Genomic DNA, 22925 nt, shown 5'->3' with positions numbered 1-22925 from the left:
CCTATAATCCTAGTTACTCAGAGGCTGTTATCTGAGAATTATGGTTCAAAGCCAGCTCTATCGAGAAAAATCCATGAGGCTCTTTTCCCAAATTAACTACCAAAATGCTAGCAGTGAGCTGTGTATGGCTGAAAGTGGTAGGGACAAAGCCATGAACAAACCAAGGTAAGGAACAGCATACAGGCCCCAAGTTCAAATCCCAGTACCAACACAAAAAAAATAATAAACCACAGGTGCACCTGGTGGCTCAGGCCTGTGTTCCTAGCTATTCAAGAGGCTGAAATCTGGGGATAACAGTCTGAACCCAGCCCACACAGGAAAAGTCGGTGAGATTTTTATCTCCAATTAACAACCAGAAAACCAGAAGTGACACTGTGGCTCAAAAAGGTAGAGCACTAGCCTTGAGCAAGAGCTCAAAAGAAAACACCCAGACCCCAAGTTCAAGCCCCACCACTGATAAATTGATTAATCAAGCAAAAGTACAAGAGTGGTTTGCTAACTTAAATTTTTGAAATTTTTTATCAGAATCAGCAATCAGTAAAGTTTCAAGTTGTCTTGCATTAATGTTCTGCAAGTGCCATACCTGTGAGATCAGCTCCTCTGGAATGACAGATGCTGGAATCACTGGCTGGGGCTGACTGCCTAAAAGTCCAGACCCTCTATCACGTCCAGTTCGAATGACTCGAGTCTGCCGCCTGGAGTCTCGTGCTCCGGCTGATGACCTACCAGAGGATCCTCCTCCACTTCCACCAACTCCAGAACTCCAACGGCTTCTAAATATTAAGGAATTTATAAAAACATACCATTCTTGAAAAATGTCACATTAAGGTCTTTATTCTTTTCAGTTAAGATTAGTTATTTGTCCAAATGATGTTTTATATAGTAATTTGAGCAAAAATGCACAGTAATAGAACTGAATTAGCTTTATAATAACTGAATGTTTAATACTTAAATATGTTTGCCTTATAGGGAGCGAAATCTAATACTTTTTCAATTTTTGAAAATTATATTTTTAAGCCTGGCACAAGTAGCTTACACAACTATAATCCTAGCTACTCAGGAGGCTAAGATCTGAATACCGCAATTCAAAGACCACCCAGGCAGAAAGTTCCTAAGACTCCTATCTCCAATTAACCACCAAAAACCCAGAAGCAGAGCTTTAACTCAAGTGAAGAGCACTCACCTTAAGAAAAAAGAAAAAGAAAATCAACTGGCCAACTGTACTATAATGACTTATTCAGACCAAAAAAAAAATCTATACATGTTAAAAACCTATGAAAAGTATAACTGATTTATAAAATCAATTATCTCCCAATATAATACATTTTAATGACAAGAGAAATAGTAAATTTAGAAAAACCTGACAAATACCACCATAACCAAATAATCAGAAAGAAGTGGTCTGGTCCCCGGTTATGAGAAACATTACCATGTGACACCTAATACCCTAAGAGAAAGGCTAATCATTGGGTTTTGCAGTATTCTTGCTTTAAAATTAAAAAAAAAAAAAAAAAAAACCCAGGACTGGGAATGTGTCTTAGTGGCAGAATGTTTGCCTGGTATGCATGAAGCCCTGGGTTGATTCCTCAGTACCACATAAGCAGAAAAGGCTAGAAGTGGTGCTGAGCTAGGGACAGTGTTCAGGCCCTGAGTTCAAGGCCCAGGACTGGTACAAAAAAAAGAAAAGAAAAAAACACATATTTTTTAACCTTGAGAAACCACTAGACAATCCTACACACTGTACAGTATTACCAACCATCAGCTTTTCATATTAATCAGGGTCTAGGCAAAGACCAAAGAGCTGTCACAGACATTAGAGGAGACTAAAGAGACATTGCAGTTAATTCAATAAGGAATTCTGTATTGAATCCTTAAAAAGGTAAAGGATATCAGTAGCACAACTGGAAAAATACCTGAATAAGTTTTATGGATCAAACAATAAACAATGTTAGTATCTTGGTTTTAATAATATGTCTATATAAGATGCTAATCTGGGAGAAACTAGAATAAGAGGTATATAAAAGTGTTCTTTAAGGGCTGGGAATATATATGGCCTAGTGATAAAGTGCTTGCCTCGTATACATGAAAGCCCTGGGTTCGATTCCTCAGCACCACATATAAAGAAAAAAGCCGGAAGTGGCACTGTGGCTCAAGAGGTAGAGTGATAGCCTTGAGCAAAAAGAAGCCAGGGTCAGTGCTCAGGTCCTGAGTTCAAGTGCCAGCACTGGCAACAAAAACAAATAAACGAAAGCATTCTAGTTTTTCTTATTGATTTGTTTGGGTGTTCCTGTGTACATTTATTGTTCTGAGACAGACTCTGGCCCCATACACAGACTGGCCTTAAACTTTGTATCCTACCGACTCAGCCTCCCAAATACTGAAACTATAATTTTTCTTAAAGTCAGATTATTTCAAAATAAAAGGCTACACTTAAATAAATGTAAAGAATACATAACTAGGGGGGGAAATGCTACTACATACATTGATAAGCACTAAACCAGTGATCAGCAAACTTTTTATTTCCTGTAAAGGCCTGGAAAGTAACTAACTGGGTAGGCGTTGAGAGCTAACCAAATTCAGTTTGTCATAATTATTAATCTCAGCTGTTACTGCAAAATAGCAGTCATATGTGGTTAAGTAAACACAAGTGTGTAGGCTGGGGTTGGCCTGCAATCTGTACTTTGCTAACCACTGAAATAAAGAAATGCTTATCTCGGGGTGGGGGACCGCCCCGTGAGTACTAGAATTTGAACTCAGAACCTGGTACTCTCACTTAAGACTTTTCTGGGCTGGCACTATACCACTTGAGCTATATCTCCAGTTCCGGCTTTTTAGTGATTAACTGAAAGAGTTAACTGAAAGAGGGACTTTCCTAAGTGAGTTGGCTTTGAACCACAATTCTCAGATCTCAACTTCCTGAGTAGGTAGGATTTTAAACATGAGCTGCCAGCACCTGGCCAAAAATTGCTTATCTTTAAAGAAAGTATTATTTCAGCACCACATATATAGAAAATGGCCAGAAGTGGCACTCTGGCTCAAGTGATAAGAGTTCTAGCCTTGAGCAAAAAGAAGCCAGGGACACCCTGAGTCCAAGGCCTAGAACTGGCATAAAACAAAAAAAACAAAGAAGCCAGGGACAGTTCTCAGGCCCTGAGTCCAAGCCCCAGTACTGGCAAAAAAAAAAAAAATAAGGGAATTCTTACATGTGACAACATTGATGAATATTGAAGACATTGTGCTAAACGAAATAAAGTGAGTCATACATAAGACATAAAAAAAGAAAGTATTATTTGACAGAGTACAATAGATAACTTTTACTCCTTTAAATAAATGTCATTTGTTAGCACATGTTATTTTCAGAATTCATCATAAACTTTGGGCATGAAGAACGAAGCTCAAGAGCTGGGACTATAACTCAGTAGAGAACTTGCCCTACACAAGGCCTTAGATTTGTTCCCTAGCTCTGCAAAAAAAGGAATAAAAGGAGATATACAATGTTAATAAAATAAAGATCAGGACTGATTTCCTGCTAATGAAATGATATATGCAGGGGCTGGGGATACGGCCTAGTGGCAAGAGTGCTTCCCTTGTATACATGAAGCCCTGGGTTCGATTCCCCAGCACCACATATACAGAAAACGGCCAGAAGTGGTGCTGTGGCTCAAGTGGCAGAGTGCTAGCCTTGAGCAAAAAGAAGCCAGGGACAGTGCTCAGGCCCTGAGTTCAAGGCCCAGGACTGGCCAAAAAAAAAAAAAAAAAAAGAAATGATATATGCATAAAATAACCTAAAGGACTGCACTTAATTAAATGATGTTCCCACAACATAAAGTAAGCTTAGCTCATCATACATATATAGATATATAGACAGACAGACAAAAGGATAGATATAGACAGATAGATAAGGAAGAGCTGGGCGCAGGTGGCTCATGCCTGTAATCCTAGCTACTCAGGAGGCTGAGATCTGAGGATCACGGTTCAAAGCCGGCCTGGGCAAAAAAAAGTCCATGAATCTCTTTATCTCCAATTAACCACCAGAAAACTGGAAGTGGCACTGTGGCTCAAGCGGTAGAGCTCTAGCCTTGAGTTGAGGCACTCAGGGTCAGCACCCAGGTCCAGAGTTCAAGCACCTTAAAGGACAAGAGAGGGCGGATAGGGGAGGGGAGGGGGAGAGAGGGAGCAGAGGGAATGGGGAGTACAGAAAGGTGGGTATCTTCACATGGACACAAACTTACCCCAAGGTGTTGCCTGCTAGCCTGCCCAGTGTCTCAGAACCTGAGAGAAACCATGGGGAGTCACTTGTCCTACCGGGCCTCGAAGTCCTCCCTGCCCCCGAGTTGCTGTTCAACTTTGACCTAGGAAAGACCAAGAGAAAGAATAATCACAGAACAGTTCTAAACTGCTTAGGATCAAATCTGCAATTCCAGGCCTTGCTGCTCTAGAATATATTCATCAACTTTGTAGCATTCAAAACATTCTTTCAGCATTCTTCTAGTTCAAACTATTTTCAGATTTTAACTATAAATAGTAAGTTGTTCTTTAGATTTTAAAAGTAATCTTGTTTTCTTAGAAGCAATCACACCTTACCTAGTATCCTTTTTACATGCTATAATTTTTTTAATTTAATTTTTTTTTGGGGGGGGGGGTCGATCTTGGAGCTTGAACTCTGGGCCTGGGTGCTGTCCCTGAACTCTTCAGCTCAATGCTAGTGCTCTACCACTTTGAGCCACAGCACCACTTCCAGTTTTCTGGTGGTTAATTGGAGTTTGGAAGAGTCTCTCACACTTTCCTGCCCAGGCTGGCTTTGAACCATAATCCTGAGATCTCAGCCTCCTAAGTAGCTAGGATTCCAGGCGTGAGCCACCAGCACACCTGGCACATGTTCTAAACGAAAATGTAGTTGAAAAAAAAATATGGAAATATTAAAAGGAATAACATAATGTGGAAAATCATTTCAGTCAGTTGAGCATGCTGGTACATGCTTGCATTCCTGACTATTTGGGAAGCTAAGGTTGGGAGGATCCTTAAAACCCATGAGATTCAAACCAAGCTGAACAACATAGGAAGACTCCCATCTTAAAAAATTGTTTTGGGAACCAATAAAATATATAATATCATTCTTTTGATAGCATATTCCAGTCAAGTGATAATCATTACACTGTTATTTAAGCACCCAACTTTTTGCAATGTTTTTAAATTTTGAGTGTTAACAAAATCAAAATATGACCAACCCAGATGCCCCTCAGTACACGAATGGATCAGGAAAATGTGGTACATATACACAATGGAATTTTATGCCTCTATCAGAAAGAATGACATTGTCCCATTTGTAAGGAAATAGAAGGACTTGGAAAAAATTATACTAAGTGAAGTGAGCCAGACCCAAAGAAACATGAACTCTATGGTCTCCCTTATTGGGAATAATTAGTACAGGTTTAGGCAAGTCATAGCAGAGCATCACAAGGCCCAATAGCTATACCCTTATGAACACATAAGATGATGCTAAGTGAAATGAACTCCATATTATGGAGACAACTGTTATATCACAGTTGTAACTACTTTCAACGTCCCATGTGTATCTGTAGCTTCTATTATTGATGATGCTCTTGTATCACCTTCCAGTGGTTGTACCTACACTATCTCTGTAATCTTATCTGAGTATATTGGAAACCGTGTATACTGGCATTAGAACTAGGAAATTGAAAGGGAATATCAAAATCGAGAGACACAGGGTTAAAAAAGACAAACAACTACAAAAGCAATACTTGCAAAACTGTTTGGTGTAAGTGAACTGAACACCTCGGGGGGGAAAAGGGAAAGGGGGAGGGAGATATGAGGGACAAGGTAACAAACAGTACAAGAAATGTATCCAATGCCTATCGTATGAAACTGTAACCTCTCTGTATACCAATTTGATAATAAAAAATTGAAAATAAAAAAAAAAATCAAAACATGGGTTTTATATAATACTTTCATGAACATACATATACATATATAAATAATTATATGGATAAACAAGGGACTACTTTGAAGAAGGGGAAGAGAAAAGTGAATCATCCTGAAAAAAAGAAATTCTGTAAAAGAGAAAGTGAATAATTCTGTAATGCAAAACAAGTATATTTGAAAAAGCATTCTAAAAATCTCAGTGAAAGCTACTGGTCAACTGGAAGAGTAGAGGGAGAAAGAGACTTTTGGGTAGGTACTTGCAAGAGGGGATGGGGCTAACAAAGAGGATGAAGGCAGTTGAATACAAATTAAAATTGGTGATTGCAACTATAAAGCCATAACAATAAAGCCTGCTGGAATTGTTTTGGGAAGGGAGAAAAGGGGACAGGGTGGTAAGACTGGGGTTACATTGATTGGAATATATTGTAAATGCATGTGGAAAGGTAACAGTGAAATAAATCCCTCTCTGTGTAACTAATGTAAGCTAATAAAAATACTTACTATGTACATACATATATATATACACACACACATAAAACAAGCACACAAAAAACAATGTCTTACCCATCATTATTATCAGGTTTACCCAATTCCAATCTATCTGGCTGTACTGAAAAACCAATCCTGCAAACTCTACCATCCTAAAAGCAAATAGAAGAAATTTTCCAAGTAAATAAGTATTAGAATTTGAATGTACAAGACAAACATAGGTTTCATCTATCTATGTGAACTAAGAAGACAACAAAATGTGCTCAAATCTGAGTTGGGGAAATAAGATATACATGTATTGACAAGTTCAAAGCATCTTAAATTGACAGAATCCAGGGTAAAGAAACAACTGGATTTCATCCTCTTTATTATTAATTACTTTCAAGCCCAAGTAAATCATTTAAGCCACTCTAGGCCAGAAAATTTATGTAAGGAGGAAAGAAATAGATGCTTTCTGAAAGAACTCCTAAAGTACCTACTTCTTTCCTTACTTAAAAGGAACAAATGAGGCACATTTATATTTTAACTGTTTGTTTTTTAGTTCTCTACTCTGAATAGTTTACCTCAAGAAGAAAAGCGGCATGATTTGGTCCCACCACGCACTGTTTAATAGTAGCCTGCTCCAATACATTCAAAGGGGGATGGCTAGGGAACAAAAAAGAAAAAAAAATATGTAAGTAGAATCTTTTTGGTGTATGCTGGGGCTTATGTTGTCTCTAAACATTTCTGCTAAAGGCTAGCATTCTATGACTTTAGCCACACCTCTACTCCCAGCTTTATGGTGGTTATTTGGAGATAAAAAAAAGTCTCACAGAATTCCCTGAGCAGTTTAGCTTCAAACCACAAGCCTCAAATCTCGGCCTCCTGAAAAGTTAGGATTACAGGCATGAGCCACCAGCATCCATCTAAAAATTATATGGTAAACTAAACACATTTTAGGAATTTCTTAAATCCCACTAGGGAAAGAAAAAAGTTGGCAAACTATTTTTTTAACCCTACACATTTTAAGGCAATAATTAAAAATAGTTATGATATCCCCATAATCACTACAGCTCCATGGTATGCTAGATAGTTTAAAAACTAATATGAATAGAAAATATAATTCATGCTGAACCCAACTCATAAAAAATTGAAGGTGACATTAAAATTTATTTAGTCATACTAAGATTAATCATATTAGACTACTGCCTAAATTAGTGGTTTTCTACAAAACTCATTTTTTATCAGAATAAAAATACCATGGATGAAGAATGTAATTCAGTAAGTATTTACATTTACCTAACATGCATAAGGGCCTGGGTTCAATCAACAGCACTGAGAAGAAAGTCTACAATTAAGCTATCTTATTTTTTTTAAAAAAAAGTATCTTAATAGTCTTACCTGTTTAAATTATATTTGTTCAGTTTCTCTGAAACTTCTCGTAACCTTAAAAAAAAAATAAGAACACGTGTAAATCCTTAGTAAGCAAGTAGTTTTCTAACAAGTACTATAGCATTTGGGTGATTTCCAATAGTAGCACATAAAAACTACTGCTGTGGAAGATTTTTATATTCTTTTGCTTTTGTTCCAAAAAAGATCAAAAGCAGACTTTCGCTTCCTTTTTGCCATTAGCAACTTCATTAACCATTATTGTGTTAGTACCCCTGTGCACTTAAAGAAATGAAGCTTCTAGAGTTCCTACAAGTAGAAGAGGAGCTTGGCACTTGAGTTAATGCCCAATGAATAAAGGGACAGATGAAAAAACAAACAAAAAATTCTGCTATGTCAGAAGAAATTATTGTATATGGATATCATACAATAAAAACCTTGAAAAAGAGCTCTTAAGAGATTAATATAATGGAGGGAACATCCAAAAGTCTAATCAATCTTAGTCTCAACTTCCTGAAGGGCCATAAGACACAAAATTGAATAGTCTCACTGTCCTTAGTAAAGATAATTATAACGGCCCCATTTCTAGGAATATCAAACACGGTTAGAAAATCTCAGAGGACCATTTAACAAAGAGATATTAACTCATATTATTGGTTATGGTTTTGCTGTTTCCTCCAAGGAAACAGTATTGAATTAATATAAAACATTGTGACATTCAGCTAAATTAAACTAAGTTAACCTAAACCTAAATTAAACCTAAGGAAGGAATTCTCACAGACACGAGAACTCAGAGCTTGGGCACTGGTTGCTAGCTTTTTTTTTTTTTTTTTTTTTTTTGTCTGCTCAAGACTAGCACTCTATTACTACTTGAGCCACAGCTCTACTCCCAGCTTTTTTGGTAGTTAACTGGAATCTCGTAGACTCCTACATGGGCTGGTTTCAAACCACAGTCCTCAGATCTCAGCCACCTGAGTAGCTAGGATTCTAGGTGTGAGTCACAGGCACAAAGCCACATTTTTAAAAGTGTAATTTTAAGTCACTGGAACAGCCAGCTGATCTTTCCAAACTTCCTCAAAAATAATTCTTAAATTACTTCTGGAACCAGAATTTTAGAATGCAGTTGGGAGTGGGGGGAGCATGAACTTTACTCTTTTTTAAAAAATAATAGCAAACAGAAATTGAATTTTAATCATTTGTACAAAAATTTAAGATTCAAAAGCTTTCCCAAGTAATACACTCTTGGAAAATACTTTATTTCAAGAGGCTCTAAATAAATCAATTGTAACTTATCCTCCTCTGTCCAACAACTCCTGTTTGCAAACTTTTTTTAACTGTGGCACCAAACTGCATTCAATGGCTATAAGAACTTTCAAATGGGGACTGGGGATATGGCCTAGTGGCAAGAGAGCTTGCCTCGTATACATGAGGCCCTGGGTTTGATTCCCCAGCACCACATATATAGAAAACGGCCAGAAGTGGCACTGTGGCTCATGTGGCAGAGTGCTAGCCTTGAGCAAAAGGAAGCCAGGGACAGTGCTCAGGCCCTGAGTCCAAGGCCCAGGACTGGCCAAAAAAAAAAGAACTTTCAAATAATGGTCTATTTAATTTCTTTGGTAAGTATAGATACTCACCAGTAACTTTATCCTCACTCCCAAAGAACATCTGATCATGTCCTATTTATAGTCCATAATGCATTTTTATTTTTGTAGTCCAGTGTTACTTTCATTAACAAAATGTTTTATTGGTCCTGACTGGTTGGGATTTTCTACCATATTCTAGTTTGCTTATTTACAAAGCACAAGTCAGGTCAAGATTAAACATTGTAAGAGTAATGCACTGTGGAACATCAGCTGTGGGAGAAAGCAGACTAAAAGACAAAGACAAACTGAGGCCTCTGTTCAAAGACTAACAGTAGCCTTGAGGCAGAAAACACTCACTTTACTGAACCCCTATTTACTATGAGTAATTTACAAAACTTTTCACCAAAGTGTGGTCAGTGTAGAGAAAGTTTAGGTTTTAATTCCCAAAAGCCATAGTAGTAACACATCAGAAAGTATTTTATTGCTCTAGAATACAACTAACCCTATTCATTTTTTACTAGTCCCAATTTGTCTCCAGAGTTTTCACAAAATAACAGATTGGGGAAATGTACAAATTTGTCAACATTTAAAATAAAATCAAGTAATAATTATTCCTGGACTCCAAGTATCATTTCAGTTGGTTATTATTTAAAAACTAAAACAAGCTTTGAAGGTATCAAAACACTAGCAAAGCAAAGGGCTGGGGATATGGCCTAGTGGCAAGAGTGCTTGCCTCGTATACATGAGGCCCTGGGTTCAATTCCCCAGCACCACATATATAGAAAATGGCCAGAAGTGGCGCTGTGGCTCAAGTGGCAGAGTGCTAGCCTTGAGCAAAAGGGAGCCAGGGACAGTGCTCAGGCCCTGAGTCCAGTCCCTAGGACTGGCCAAAAAAAAACTAGCAAATAGTAACTCCAGAGCAAATTCCAGGCTGCTACTAATGCCATGTAAAAATAGTTCTTGTTATCAACTAATTTTCTAATCCAAAAAACCATACTGCCCTAAATCACATCTGAAAAGTATACTCATTTAACAGAAACTATGCCCAGTGAGTAATCTGGGGTTTCTTCCAGCTAATCCACTCCAGAATTACATTAATTCTTATCAACATGATTATCTCTGGCTCTTCACAGATCCAAAATTCTCATAAATGGTGAAAAAAACAAATGGATCCATAGAGGATGGATATGTGCGTATGCGTGTGTATGTATGTATGTGTGTATGTTCATATAGAACGAGCACTTCAGACCTTGACTTCCATTTTTACATTCTAGTCATTTGCTTTTCTGTCTAAACATTGAAATTCAATAGCTGATAATTTCTCAATGAATTCTAAATAGATCTTTTATTCATGCATTATTCTACTGTAGGAGCATACACTGGAAATAATGATTTTCTGACTTCTACAGATACTCAAGATGGCATTTACCAATTTGATCAATCTACAATGTCAAACTCACCATGAACAGATTTCTCAAAAGTTTCTGAAGAACTTGAAATATCTGCTTAAAAGCTCAAATACCAGTTGTTTTCCTTAATGTGGCTGGTCCCATACTTCATTTAAAAATAAAACTGTTAAGCACCTGTCTGACAGCTTGTCAGTAACCCTTTCGTTTTCCATGAAATAAAGTTTAGCCAGCAACTAAAATACTTTCTACCAAGAATCTTCTCATTGTGTCACACTAAGTGTCAAAATGACCTATACTCACAGGCAGAGACATAAGCTGACAATTTTTACTGCTTTATTGAGGACATTCTTAAGTGAAATCATGTTTTTTCCTTCTTCACGTACAAGAAAGTGAGGAAAACAATCACCACATGAACAGTTTGTTGAGAACTTTGGTCTGTGCTAAATAAAGAGCCAATATTTTACCAACAAGTGCTTGCTCTTGAACCACAGCACAAACATCAAAATGATTAAAAGTTGGACCTAAAGTATTACAGGGAAGATAGTTCTAACCTCAGAACCCCTGTAATGGGCTCGGGGACCTCATGGATGTGCAGACCACACCACTTATGCTTTCTAATGCACAGTACCATTATTCTCACTACAACAACCACAAATACTAACCAAAACAACTTCATTGTACATTTTTAATGTGCTTTTCAAATTACTCTCATACACCATAACTAAAAAAAAATCATTATTTCTTAAAGGTTGGTTGCAGTATAGAATCTGAAAACCTATCAAAGAATTTTTCAAGCCAGGTGCTGGTGGCTCATACCTGTAATCCTAGAAGAGGCTGAGATCTGATGGTCACAATTCAGTCAGCCACAGCAGATAAAACAAGAGACTTTTGTGTCCAATTACGGAGGGGTGGGGGGAAGACGCACTAGAGAAGTGAAGGGGTCGCTCAAGTAATAAGGGTGCCAGTATTAAGCCAAAAGGCTAAAGCAAGAGTTTGAGGCCCAGAGTTCAATTCAAGCCCCAGTACTAGCACTCCCCCCACCCCACCCTCCAAAAAGAAAAACGAATATTTTACAACATTTATATTAACAACCAATGCTTTTCAGTAGAAGTGGGGCAGGCAGAAGGTACAAGAATACAAATGAACCTCTACTTTTTGTTGTTGTTGGTCTGGGCCTTGAACTCTGGGTCTGGGTGCTGAACCTGAGCTCTTCAACTCAAGGCTAGTGCTCTACCACTTGAGCCACAGCTGTTTTTTCTGGTGGTTAATTGGAGTTAAGAGTCTCGCAGGGGCTGGGGATATGGCCTAGCGGCAAGAGTGCTTACCTCGTATACATGAGGCCCTGGGTTCAATTCCCCAGCATCACATATACAGAAAACGGCCAGAAGTGGCGCTGTGGCTCAAGTGGCAGAGTGCTAGCCTTGAGCAAAAAGAAGCCAGGGACAGTGCTCAGGCCCTGAGTCCAAGCCCCAGGAGTGGCAAAAAAAAAAAGAGTCTTGCAGACTTTCCTGCCTGGGGTGGCTTCGAACCTCAGCCTCAGCTAGGATTACAGAGGTGAGCCACGAGCACCAGTGCAAACAAACCTCTTTAAGATGTATGAGGTTCGATTCCTTACCAACACATAAACAGAACAAGCCCGAAGTAGTGTTGTGGTTCAAGAGGTAGAGTGCTACCCTTGAGCAAAAAGAAGCCAGAAACAGTGCTCAGGCTCTGAGTACCAAGCCCCTGACTGGCAAAAAAAAAAAAAAAAAAAAAAAAGTATAGGTACAGCTCAGGCAGAGCATCAGCCTAGGAAAAGGTAGTATATGACTCTGAGTTTTCTAGTACTCACACCCCAACCCCCAAAGAAAAGAAAAAGGAAACGAGGAAGAGAGGAAAGGAGGGATGGAAGGAGGGAGGGACAAGAGAGTTAAGACAGAGAGAAGTCACAAATGGCCAGCTTACAGATATACTTTAATAGAACCACATGATACTTTAAATGTTTTTAAGATTCTTAGCCAACATTTAAAATTGGGAAATTTCATAAATAATTTTCTGACTTCTAGCTCCTCTTGAAAACTGGTACATAGCAACTAAACTTACATACCCTAGTGAAAACTCTTAAATGCCTCTTCGTTTAGGGATAGCTAATACAGGATTATTCCTCTACCCATTGAAAGAATATTTCCTTACTGAAGAGTAATCAGATCAGTCCTGTAATTTAGATTTCAATGTACATTCATTCCTAAGGAATCTTTGCTCAGTCACCAGCTTAACCACATTTTGTTTCTTTCAATTTGACTTGACAGTGTCTAAGTTAGCAATATAAATTCTTCTCATTTGTTGTTTGATCAAACAAAACTGTGCTTAGTATCAGTAGCAAACATGACAGCTTTTGTACAGAGAAAAAAAATTTCATTTGGCAGCCTTTTGAATCACTGCACACTATATACATCGGACTTCTACTTACTTAAATACTTATGAAGATGGCAGGTAATGACTTATAAAACACTTTTACTTTGTCCTAAAATATCCAGGACATTTACCTCCAAAATGGATTTAAGACCAAAATCTAACTTCTAAATAAATATTATAAATTTATATAGTGATAAGTATCTTCTAAATCTGAACCTTTTAAATTACTCCCCGCCCCCCCACCCCCCCGGGGATGTGGCTTAGCGGTAGAGTGCTTGCCTAGCATGAAGCCCTGGGTTGGATTCCTCAGCACCACTGAAGCCCTCCTGAGTTCAATTCCTCAGCACCACATAAACAGAAAATCCAGGAATGACGCTGTGGCTCAAGAGGTAGAGTGCTAGCCTTGAGCAAAAAGAAGCCAGGGACAGTACTCAGGCCCTCAGGCCCTGAGTTCAAGCCCCAGGACTGGCAAAAAAAAAAAAAAATTCTACAAAATTACTCCCCCCCAGAATGGTTTTTGACTGAAACTTCAAGAAATTTGTATTAGACTAAAATGGCAAAATCCAAATTCTAAAAAAAAACTCTGCCAACTATAATAAAAAATTAGCCTACAAACAATTCATCCCCTAACCTGTAATTTCCTATATAGCATCATGAATAATATTTTTATAATAAAGTGAAAGGAAACAAAATCCCAAATTACTATGCCATTTGCAAAACATAAAATAAAATAAATCTCTTGGAACTAGCAGCAAAAGCAACCATGTTGCTTTCATTCAAAACAGGAAAAGGAAATACACATGCCAAATGGACAAGAAGTTTGGTAGGAAAAGATAAAAGGCACGGTCTTTTATGCATAATTCTTGTTAACTTGCTTAAGCCTTCCTGTCTCGTCTAGCTTCACTTTAACAGGAAAACTATATACACATGCATGAATGGAACTGTGCTAAATAACTATGTAAGAAGATGCCTTTAGAGCTCTTACCACAAAAAAAGGACAGCACCAGCCAAAATTTCAAGAGAAAACATTTGGCGTTTCTTCACCTTTATGCCAAATCCACACTCTGAATACCTTCAACTTCATTCACATTAAAGCATCTGCCAAATGCATATAATGTATTCAAATCATTAAAAACTCACTTTTAACTCTACATATAAAATGCCTCACAAGAGAACTGCACACTTTGATCTTTTGATAGGGAACTATACACCAAAATAGAATACCCATAATGAAATCTATTTTTCTATAAAGGGTTATCTACCTGACCACAAATCTTTATTTGTTTTGTTTTTGTTGCCAGTCCTGGGGCGTGGTCTCAGGGCCTGAGCACTGTCCCTGGCTTCTTTTTGCTCAAGGCTAGCACTCTACCTCTTAAGCCACAGCGCCACTTCGGTTTTTTTCTATGTATGTGGTGCTGAGGATTGAACCCAGGGCGAGCACTTTACCACTAGGCCATATTCCCAGCCCCCTGACCACAAATCTTAATGTCACTAAGTTCAGAAGTTTATTTGAATAAGATCTACTAGACTCAATTTTTGTTGCCCTTTTATTTTTTATTTTTTTGCCAGTCCTGGGCCTTGGACTCAGGGCCTGAGCACTGTCCCTGGCTTCTCCCGCTCAAGGCTAGCACTCTGCCACTTGAGCCACAGCGCCGCTTCTGGCCGTTTTCTGTATATCTGGTGCTGGGGAATCGAACATAGGGCCTCGTGTATCCGAGGCAGGCACTCTTGCCACTAGGCTATATCCCCAGCCCCCGTTGCCCTTTTATTAACAAAGGTGAGAATGGCAGCTCAACTGCAGGAGCTATGCCTACACTCTAGTGAGAGGTATTATATAGTGAACTAAGCGTGCACAATAGTGTCAAACAAAACAAGGGGAAGGTCGGGCAGTGGTGGCACATGCCTGTAATCCTAGCTACTCAGGAGGCTGAGATCTGAGGATCACAATTTGAAGCTAACCTGGGCGAAAAAGTCCATGAGACTTTTATCTCCAATTAACCACCAGAAAACTGGAAATGGTGCTGTGGCTCAAGTGGTAGAATGCTAGCCTTGAACAAATGAAGCTAAGGGACAGTACCCAAGCTCTGAGTTTAAGCATCCCCTCTCCTCAAAAAGGTAACTTTGTAAAGTACCTTGAACAGAACCAAGCACTTAAATATAAATGAAGCACAGCCATTATCAATATTCCTGAACTGTAGTTTTCATCCTTGGATAGCATGCTATACTTCAACTTTCAGATCTGCCAAGTCTGACAGCCCAACTAAATAAAGCCCAATTTGAATCCTGTAGTCTGGAAAGAATCTGAGGATCCAGGGAATGACTGCTAAGATTAGGAATTCTTTGGAAATAGAAATTTGTAAATCTACTACTGTAACTCTTTGTTCTTGTATATGAGTTTATGTCTCACAGATTTCCTTTTTGTCCTTACAATGGACCTCTAGTCTCATCTTACTTCAATAAGCAGCCTATACTCCAAAGATCCCTATCCTGTCACAATTCCTTACCTAAACTGTCCTAGCAAATTACTCTCACGTCTATTTGCCAGTCCTGAGGCTTGAACTCAGGGCTTGGGCACTGACCCTGAGCTTCTTTTTACTCGGGCCACAGTGCCACTTCTGACTTCTGTATGCTGCTCAGGCACTCTACCATTGAGGCACATTCCCAGTCCCATCCCATATTTACTTACGTACCTATTCCCTAGCCTATATCATAACAACTACACCTCTACTGCTTTCTGCATACCCAGCTAGTAGTAAACTTTAACTCATTCCAGGATAACTTATTATACATAGGACCTACTTCCTCCACAGCACTTCTTGTTTTGTTTTGTTTTTTACCTGTCTTGGGGCTTGAACTCAGGGCCCAAGTACTGTCTCGGCTTCTTTATATATATTTATTTATTTATCTTTTTTGGGGGGGGCCAGTCCTGGGCCTTGAACTCAGGGCCTGAGCACTGTCCCTGGCTTCTTTTTGCTCAAGGCTAGCACTCTGCCACTTGAGCCACAGCGCCACTTCTAGCCATTTTCTATATATGTGGTGCTGGGGAATTGAACCCAGGGCTTCATGTATGTGAGGCAAGCACTCTTGCCACTAGGCCATATCCCCAGCCCTGTCTCGGCTTCTTTTTGCTCTACCACCTGAACCACAGTGCCCCATCTGCTTTTTTCTATATATGTGGTGTTGAGGAGCCAAACCTGGAGCTTCATGTATACGAGGCAAGCACTCTACCACTAGGCCATATTCCCAGCCATCCACAGCACTTCTTAAACTGCTATTATTTGTCCAATAAAATATTTGTCTCCTTCACTGTCCAAAACATTCTGTGAAGGCAAGAACTATGTTTTGTTAACTTCTAAATCCTGCTGCACATTGTCCAGAAAGAAATGTACTCATTACCTGACTTATGTAACTGTAACCCCTCTGTACATTACCTTTACAATAAAAAATGAAAAATAAATCTTGTCACATAGCAAATGTATCCTAACTATAAGGAAGAAATGGACATTCATGTCTTAGCCCTAACCCCTACACTGGCCTCAAAATAGTGAAGTCAAGTGTCCACCCCCCCCCCAACACCTTCAATACTCATTTAAAGAAGAATGCTTTGTTATGTGTCCACTATTTTTTTTCCAGTCCCAGGGCTTGGACTTAGAGCCTGTGCACTGTCCCTGGCTTCTTTTTGCTCAAGGCTACACTCTACCACTTGAGCCACAGGACCACTTCTGGCTTTTCTGTTTATATGGTGCTGAGGAATCAAACCCAGGGCTTCATGCATGCTGGGCAAGCACTCTACTGCTAAGCCACATCCCCAGCCCTGTATCCACTATTTTGAGACTAGATTCCCTAGAAGCTGTATCCTAATTCAACTGGTGCTGTAATACTATGAGAAACTGGGAGGAGTAGAGGGCAGTACTTGGGTTTTAATTCAGAGCCTTGCACCTAAGCACTCTACCACTGTAGCCACAGCTCCAGTCCTTTCTGCCCGTTATTTTAGTCGCTTTTTGCCCGAGCAGGCCTGAACTGTGATCCTATTTTACATCTCTCGTCTGTGTAGCTGAAATGGCAGGTGCTCACAACCACACCTAGTTTTATCTTACTGGGTGGGATGAAATCTCACCAACTTTTTGCCTGGGCTGGCTTCAAATTGTAATCTCTAGATCTACTCTACTCCCAAGTAGTTTAGGTTACAGAAGTGAGCCATCATGACCAGCTCTTCTGAGTAATTTTTTAAACTTTGATAACAAGCCCCAAGAAAATCATTCAATAGTTTATAGTTGTGAGATATTCTCAGTCTGCTCTTCCTGTTCTGTGGTTTCATCTGGATTAAAATTGAATGTGCCGAAGGACTAAGAAGGTAAAGGGAAGAGGAAATACACAGATGAAAATTTATTTATATGCAGCCAGCCTACATACATACCTTACATTGATAATAGGACAATATGCTAACTGACAATATGCTTTAAGTGCAATCTACCCAGAGTCCACTTGTTAGACAGGCAAATAATGCAGTAACATTTTAACAGCTAATGGTGAACCGAACTAAGTATAACATAAAATATACATATTGAATTCTGTTGATTTATTTTGCCCAACATCAGCATTGTAACTCACAGGAAAAATTATTGCCACCTTGCTTCTACCTAGATATCTAAGAGTAGCCCAGGAAGTTTCTATTTCTACCCAAAATGATTATCAATGTTTAACAAAACTTGTTTTAAGAAATGGGTAAAATGTCGTAAAAGTAATGTAAAAATTCCATAATTCTACTTGTTCATAAAGTTTTGAACATTTATAAAAGACATATTTGGAGGCCCTATACAAACTTACTAACTCAGAAATGTTGGGGGAGGGGGGACTCATCAATCATTTGTATTGGGCTGGGGATGTGGCTTAGAGGTAGAGTGCTTGCTTAGCATGCATAAAGCCCTGGGTTCGATTCCTCAGTACCAGTACAGAAAAGGCCAGAAGTGGCACTGTGGCTCAAGTGGTAGAGTGCTAGCCTTCAGCAAAAGAAGCTCAGGGACAGTGCCCAGGCTCTGAGTTCAGGCCACAGGACTGGCCAAAAAAACAAAACAAAACAAAAATAACAAAACAAAAAAAAATTCATTTGTGTCTTGGCTGAATAAATATTAGAACATACATGAAATATCTCCAGAAGGAATCATCTTATTCAGTTACAACAAAGAAATGTTGAGGGCTGGGAATATGGCCTAGTGGCAAGAGTGCTTGCCTTGTATACATGAGGCCCTGGGTTCGATTCCTCAGCACCACATATACAGAAAATGGCCAGAAGTGGCGCTGTGGCTCAAGTGGCAGAGTGCTAGCTTTGAGCAAAGAGAAGCCAGGGACAGTGCTCAGGCCCTGAGTTCACGGCCTAGTACTGGCCAAAAAAAAAAAAAGAAATGCTGAAGACAAAGAATAGAGCAGAAAGACTTTACAGCAATTATACTATAAATTTTAAACCATGGGAACACAGTAAAAACACTAAAATTTATTTCAACCATTTTTTTTTCTAAGCAGTATAAGTTATTTTGATGATCTACCTAGTAACTACTAGGTCCTACCTACTACTATAGTCTAGGACCAACTACTATCAAATACTATCATTACAGTAAGGATTACCTGAAATACTCATAACATTCAATAGTCCATTGGAGAGAGATATTACACAAGCATATTATTTCAAGTTTGTACCTCTTGGAAAATTCACAAACTTCTAATAAGCCCCCACAATGTACAAACTCTACTCAAGTTTTTGTTTCCAAAACTGAAGCCTTACATTCTTTGATGAGCACCAGAGGCTCACACTTGCAATTCTAGCTACTGAGGAGATTAAAATCTAAGGATGACCATATGAAGCAAGGGTGGGAGGCAAAATTGTCTATCTATGAGACTCTTTACTCCAATTAACCACCAAAAAATCAGAAATGAGTTATGGCTCAAGTGGTAGAGCACCAGCCTTGTATAGAAAAAGCTAAGCCAGAGCATGAAGCTGAGTTCAAGCCCCAGTGTAAGAGAAGGGGAAAGAAGAGGAGGAAGAGGAAGGAAAAGAGAATGGGTGTGGGGGGAGAGAAATAGAAAAACATTACAAAACTTTTTTTTCCCAATTAGATCTTAGGGAGCCAGGAAATGCTGCTTTGAGATCTCCCTGAGATAAAGACCAAGTCTTATAGATCTCCTCCCAATCTATAATAGATCCCTAGACTACAGAAACCTCCTCCAAAGAGAGCAACACTGACAAAGTGCCTTTCTTCTATGTTCTCCTTAACTAAATAACAAACAGAACAAATTTTAAAAGTAAACAGCATAAAATAATCTTATTTAAAAGGTCCGTCTTCAAACTGTCTACAGAAAATCACTTTTTGGGGCTGGGGAAGTGCTTGCCTAGCATGCATGGGTTTGATTCCTTAGCACCACATTAACAGAAAAAGCCGGAAGTGGGCCCTGTAGCTAGAGCCTTAAGCAAAAAGAAGCCAGGGTCAGTGCTCAGGCCCTTAGTTCAAATTCTACAACCGAAAAAAATAAATAGCATTCCCACCATAAATTTCTGAGCCTCTCTTTTTGGAACTTTACTGAGTTTCTTCTGAATACCACCACATACCTCATACCTAGTACAACGTGAGTAGGCATAACAATGAAGTAGTAATGCAGTCAGTTCAGCTCAGGTCAGATATCTCTCTGAAAACGCAAAATATTCACTCCTGAAACTGACTAGTCAAAGGATCATGAAGTCAAATAGTTTTTACCCTAAGAAAATAATGCCATTTCACATGGAAATACACCAAGAGAATGAGCACAAAGTAAAAAAAAAAAAATCTAATCACTAGTTCACATTTCAACTTAAGTCTCAGACTACATGCTCACATTTCCTAAATGATGCACTTGGATCAACCACCTCACTATAGGAATAATACCAGTGATGACAAAAAAGAAAACATCAAGACACTGACTTGCCTTGTAATCACTGCCAATGTGCTTTTAAAAGGGCTTCTGTAATGCTAAACTGTTGAACTGTCAAGTTCATTATTTCTGTCTGGAAATACTGGGCTCATTAGTAATTACACTTTAGCAAAATCTCTAATACCATAAATATCATGCCTTCAACATTTCTATCTTTACATGGTCTTAGTCTTTTCATGGTAGCCAAACCTTTACTATTATTATCATCTTTCTTAATAGTGGCTTAGAAAATATACTCTTTGACACTATTCTTACCAAGAGGTAGACTATAATTACTCTCCACTGGAATCTGCGCAGACTTAGGACTTGCTTTTCAAAAGGAGCATGAAGCAAGAATGATGTCACATACTCCAAAGGCAAGCCAGCCACCCTCTTCCTAGGGCCTTTCAAACTCTGAGCTGTCACATAAAGTCTAGATACCTTGATGCCTTCATTCTCAAGAGACCATAGACATAAAAAAGTGCACGAGAAACCACAGCAATTCCAAACACCTGTTTTCTACATTACTCCAACTACAATGTTTGCAATTACATAAGAAACTCAAATCTAGCTGAGAATTGTAAGTCCCCAGAATGAGATGACAATACTAAAAATATAAATTGTACCTATTGTTGACAGGTGGTTTATTACCCAGCAATAAAAAAAAAAAAAACAGGACGATGATCATAGAGAATCACAGCATTTCCTTTCGTGTTGGTCAAAGGCTCAATAATTTTGTTCCTTTGATATCTTCCTTACTAGCTTCCTTTAAATGTGCTACACAACTGAAGTGTAACTCAGTGGTAGAGGACTTGCTCAGAACATAGGAGGCCCTGGGTTAAACCCTCAGCATTACAAAAAAAGAAAGCAAACTATATTATCAATACCTGTAAACATTACATCTATTTCATATAACGTATTTACGAGCTCCTCACATATTAAACTTTCCTGAATAGTAAAATTTTGCTTAAATAAAATGCAATCCTTATCTATAAACAATAAAGCCACATTTTTATATACTCTAAGTAAAACACAAAACTAACAGGCAAACTCAACAATCACACAGGGTAATGTACTACCAGTGTTCTCATTTCCTCATTCTCACATAAGGAAACAAGAAGCTGACATGGACGAAGCCCTACCAACCAGGAATCGCAAAAGTACCTCTCAGCTCTCCTGGATGGTGCTTATAAACTCAACCAAAATGAAGTGAAATTTTAATGAGTGGTAGGTACTAGGCCAAGAGTGGTAATCCACACCTGTAATCCAAGTTACTCTAGAACCAATAAAGGGGAGGGAGGATGATCTGGATCAAGACGAGCAGTTCAAGGTCAGCTCAGGCAAAAATGTTAGGATTCTATATGAAAAATAATCTTGCCAGAGACCAGTGGCTTGTACCTGTAATCCCAGCTATTCAGAAGGCTGAGATCTTGCCAGGGACCAGTGGCTTATACCTGTAATCCTAGCTACTCAGAGGGCTGAGATCTGAGGATGACAGTTCAAAACCGGCCTGGGCAGGAAAAACCCATAAATATTTTTAACTATTTCATCTCACTTTGGGGTCTTCAAAAACCAATTTTGAAATATTACTGGTAATACACTAAATGAGACCTAAGTATTTTAAACAAAGACAATAACAATGAAAGAGTGGGATATAGATTATCTCTGCTGTCACCACTTTCCAGCAGCACTTAAGACCACCAGGTCAATACTCCTGGATACAATAAGCAGGGAACCAGAAAGGAGCAGTGCAGAAGCTCAATAATCCCTCTCCCCTCCTTGCCAACCCTCAAAGTATGCTCTTTTAGCATAAAGTCAAGGCACTGAAGGGGACCTATCTGTTTTCACAGGATGTCCCACATATGCGTGTGTGTGTGTGTGTGTGTGTAAACAGTTCTCACTGTAATTAAACAGTTCTGGACTGTAATTAAAACTGATTATCAGCCAGGTGCTGGTGACTAACACATGTAATACTAGCTACTTAGGAGGCTGAGATCTGAGGATCATGGTTTGAAGCCAGCAGCCTGGGCAGGAAAGCTCCTTAGACTCACTGTTATTTCTAATTAACCACCAGAAAACTGGAAGTGGAGCTGTAGCTCAGAGTGGCAGAGTGCTAGTCTTGATCAAAAGGTCTCAAGGACAGCATCCAGGCCGAGTTCAAGCCCCACAATGGAAAAAAAATGAATTAATTAATTTTTTAAAAAAATTAGTGAAGGGGGGCTGGGGATATAGCCTAGCGGCAAGAGTGCCTGCCTCGGATACACGAGGCCCTAGGTTCGATTCCCCAGCACCACATATACAGAAAACGGCCAGAAGCGGCGCTGTGGCTCAAGTGGCAGAGTGCTAGCCTTGAGCGGGAAGAAGCCAGGGACAGTGCTCAGGCCCTGAGTCCAAGGCCCAGGACTGGCAAAAAAAAAAAAAAAATTAGTAAAGGGCTGGGAATGTGGCTTAGTGGTAGAGTGCTTGCATAGCATACATGAAGCTCTGGGTTTGATTCCTCAGCACCACATAAGGAGAAAAAGCCAGAAGTAGTGCTGTGGCTCAAGAGGTAAAGTGCTAGCCCTGAGCTAAAAGGAGCCAGGGACAATGCTCAGGCCCTAAGTCCAAACCCCAGGACTGGACAAGCAAACAAACAGAATCAGCAAAACACTTCTCCGATTAACCACCAAAAACTGAAAAGTGAAGATAAGGCTTCAGTGGCAGCGCACTAGCCTTGAGTAGAAAAGCTAAGAAGGGATAATGCCTAGAGCCCCAAGTTCAAGCCCAAGTACAAGCACAGGAAAAAAAAAAATCACTGTAC

General features: G+C 39.2%; 1 protein-coding gene across 4 annotated transcripts in view; it reads right to left on the bottom strand.

Moving 5' to 3' along the window:
* Ubr5 (ubiquitin protein ligase E3 component n-recognin 5) overlaps positions 1-22925 on the bottom strand; it is a 111230-nt gene that overhangs the window by 75105 nt on the left and 13200 nt on the right. For all 4 annotated transcript variants that reach the window (XM_048359068.1, XM_048359065.1, XM_048359066.1 and 1 more), the window contains exons 2-6: positions 7813-7857; positions 6996-7077; positions 6508-6584; positions 4233-4352; positions 584-773 (exon numbers count right to left, since the gene is read on the bottom strand). In XM_048359068.1, coding sequence (XP_048215025.1) covers positions 584-773; positions 4233-4352; positions 6508-6584; positions 6996-7077; positions 7813-7857 — 514 coding nt within the window. The remainder of the gene's footprint in view (positions 1-583; positions 774-4232; positions 4353-6507; positions 6585-6995; positions 7078-7812; positions 7858-22925) is intronic.

This window comes from Perognathus longimembris, chromosome 12 (assembly GCF_023159225.1).
Source record: "Perognathus longimembris pacificus isolate PPM17 chromosome 12, ASM2315922v1, whole genome shotgun sequence".
Classification (NCBI taxonomy): Eukaryota; Metazoa; Chordata; class Mammalia; order Rodentia; family Heteromyidae; genus Perognathus; species Perognathus longimembris.
This window is presented reverse-complemented; position numbering and strand designations above follow the sequence as displayed.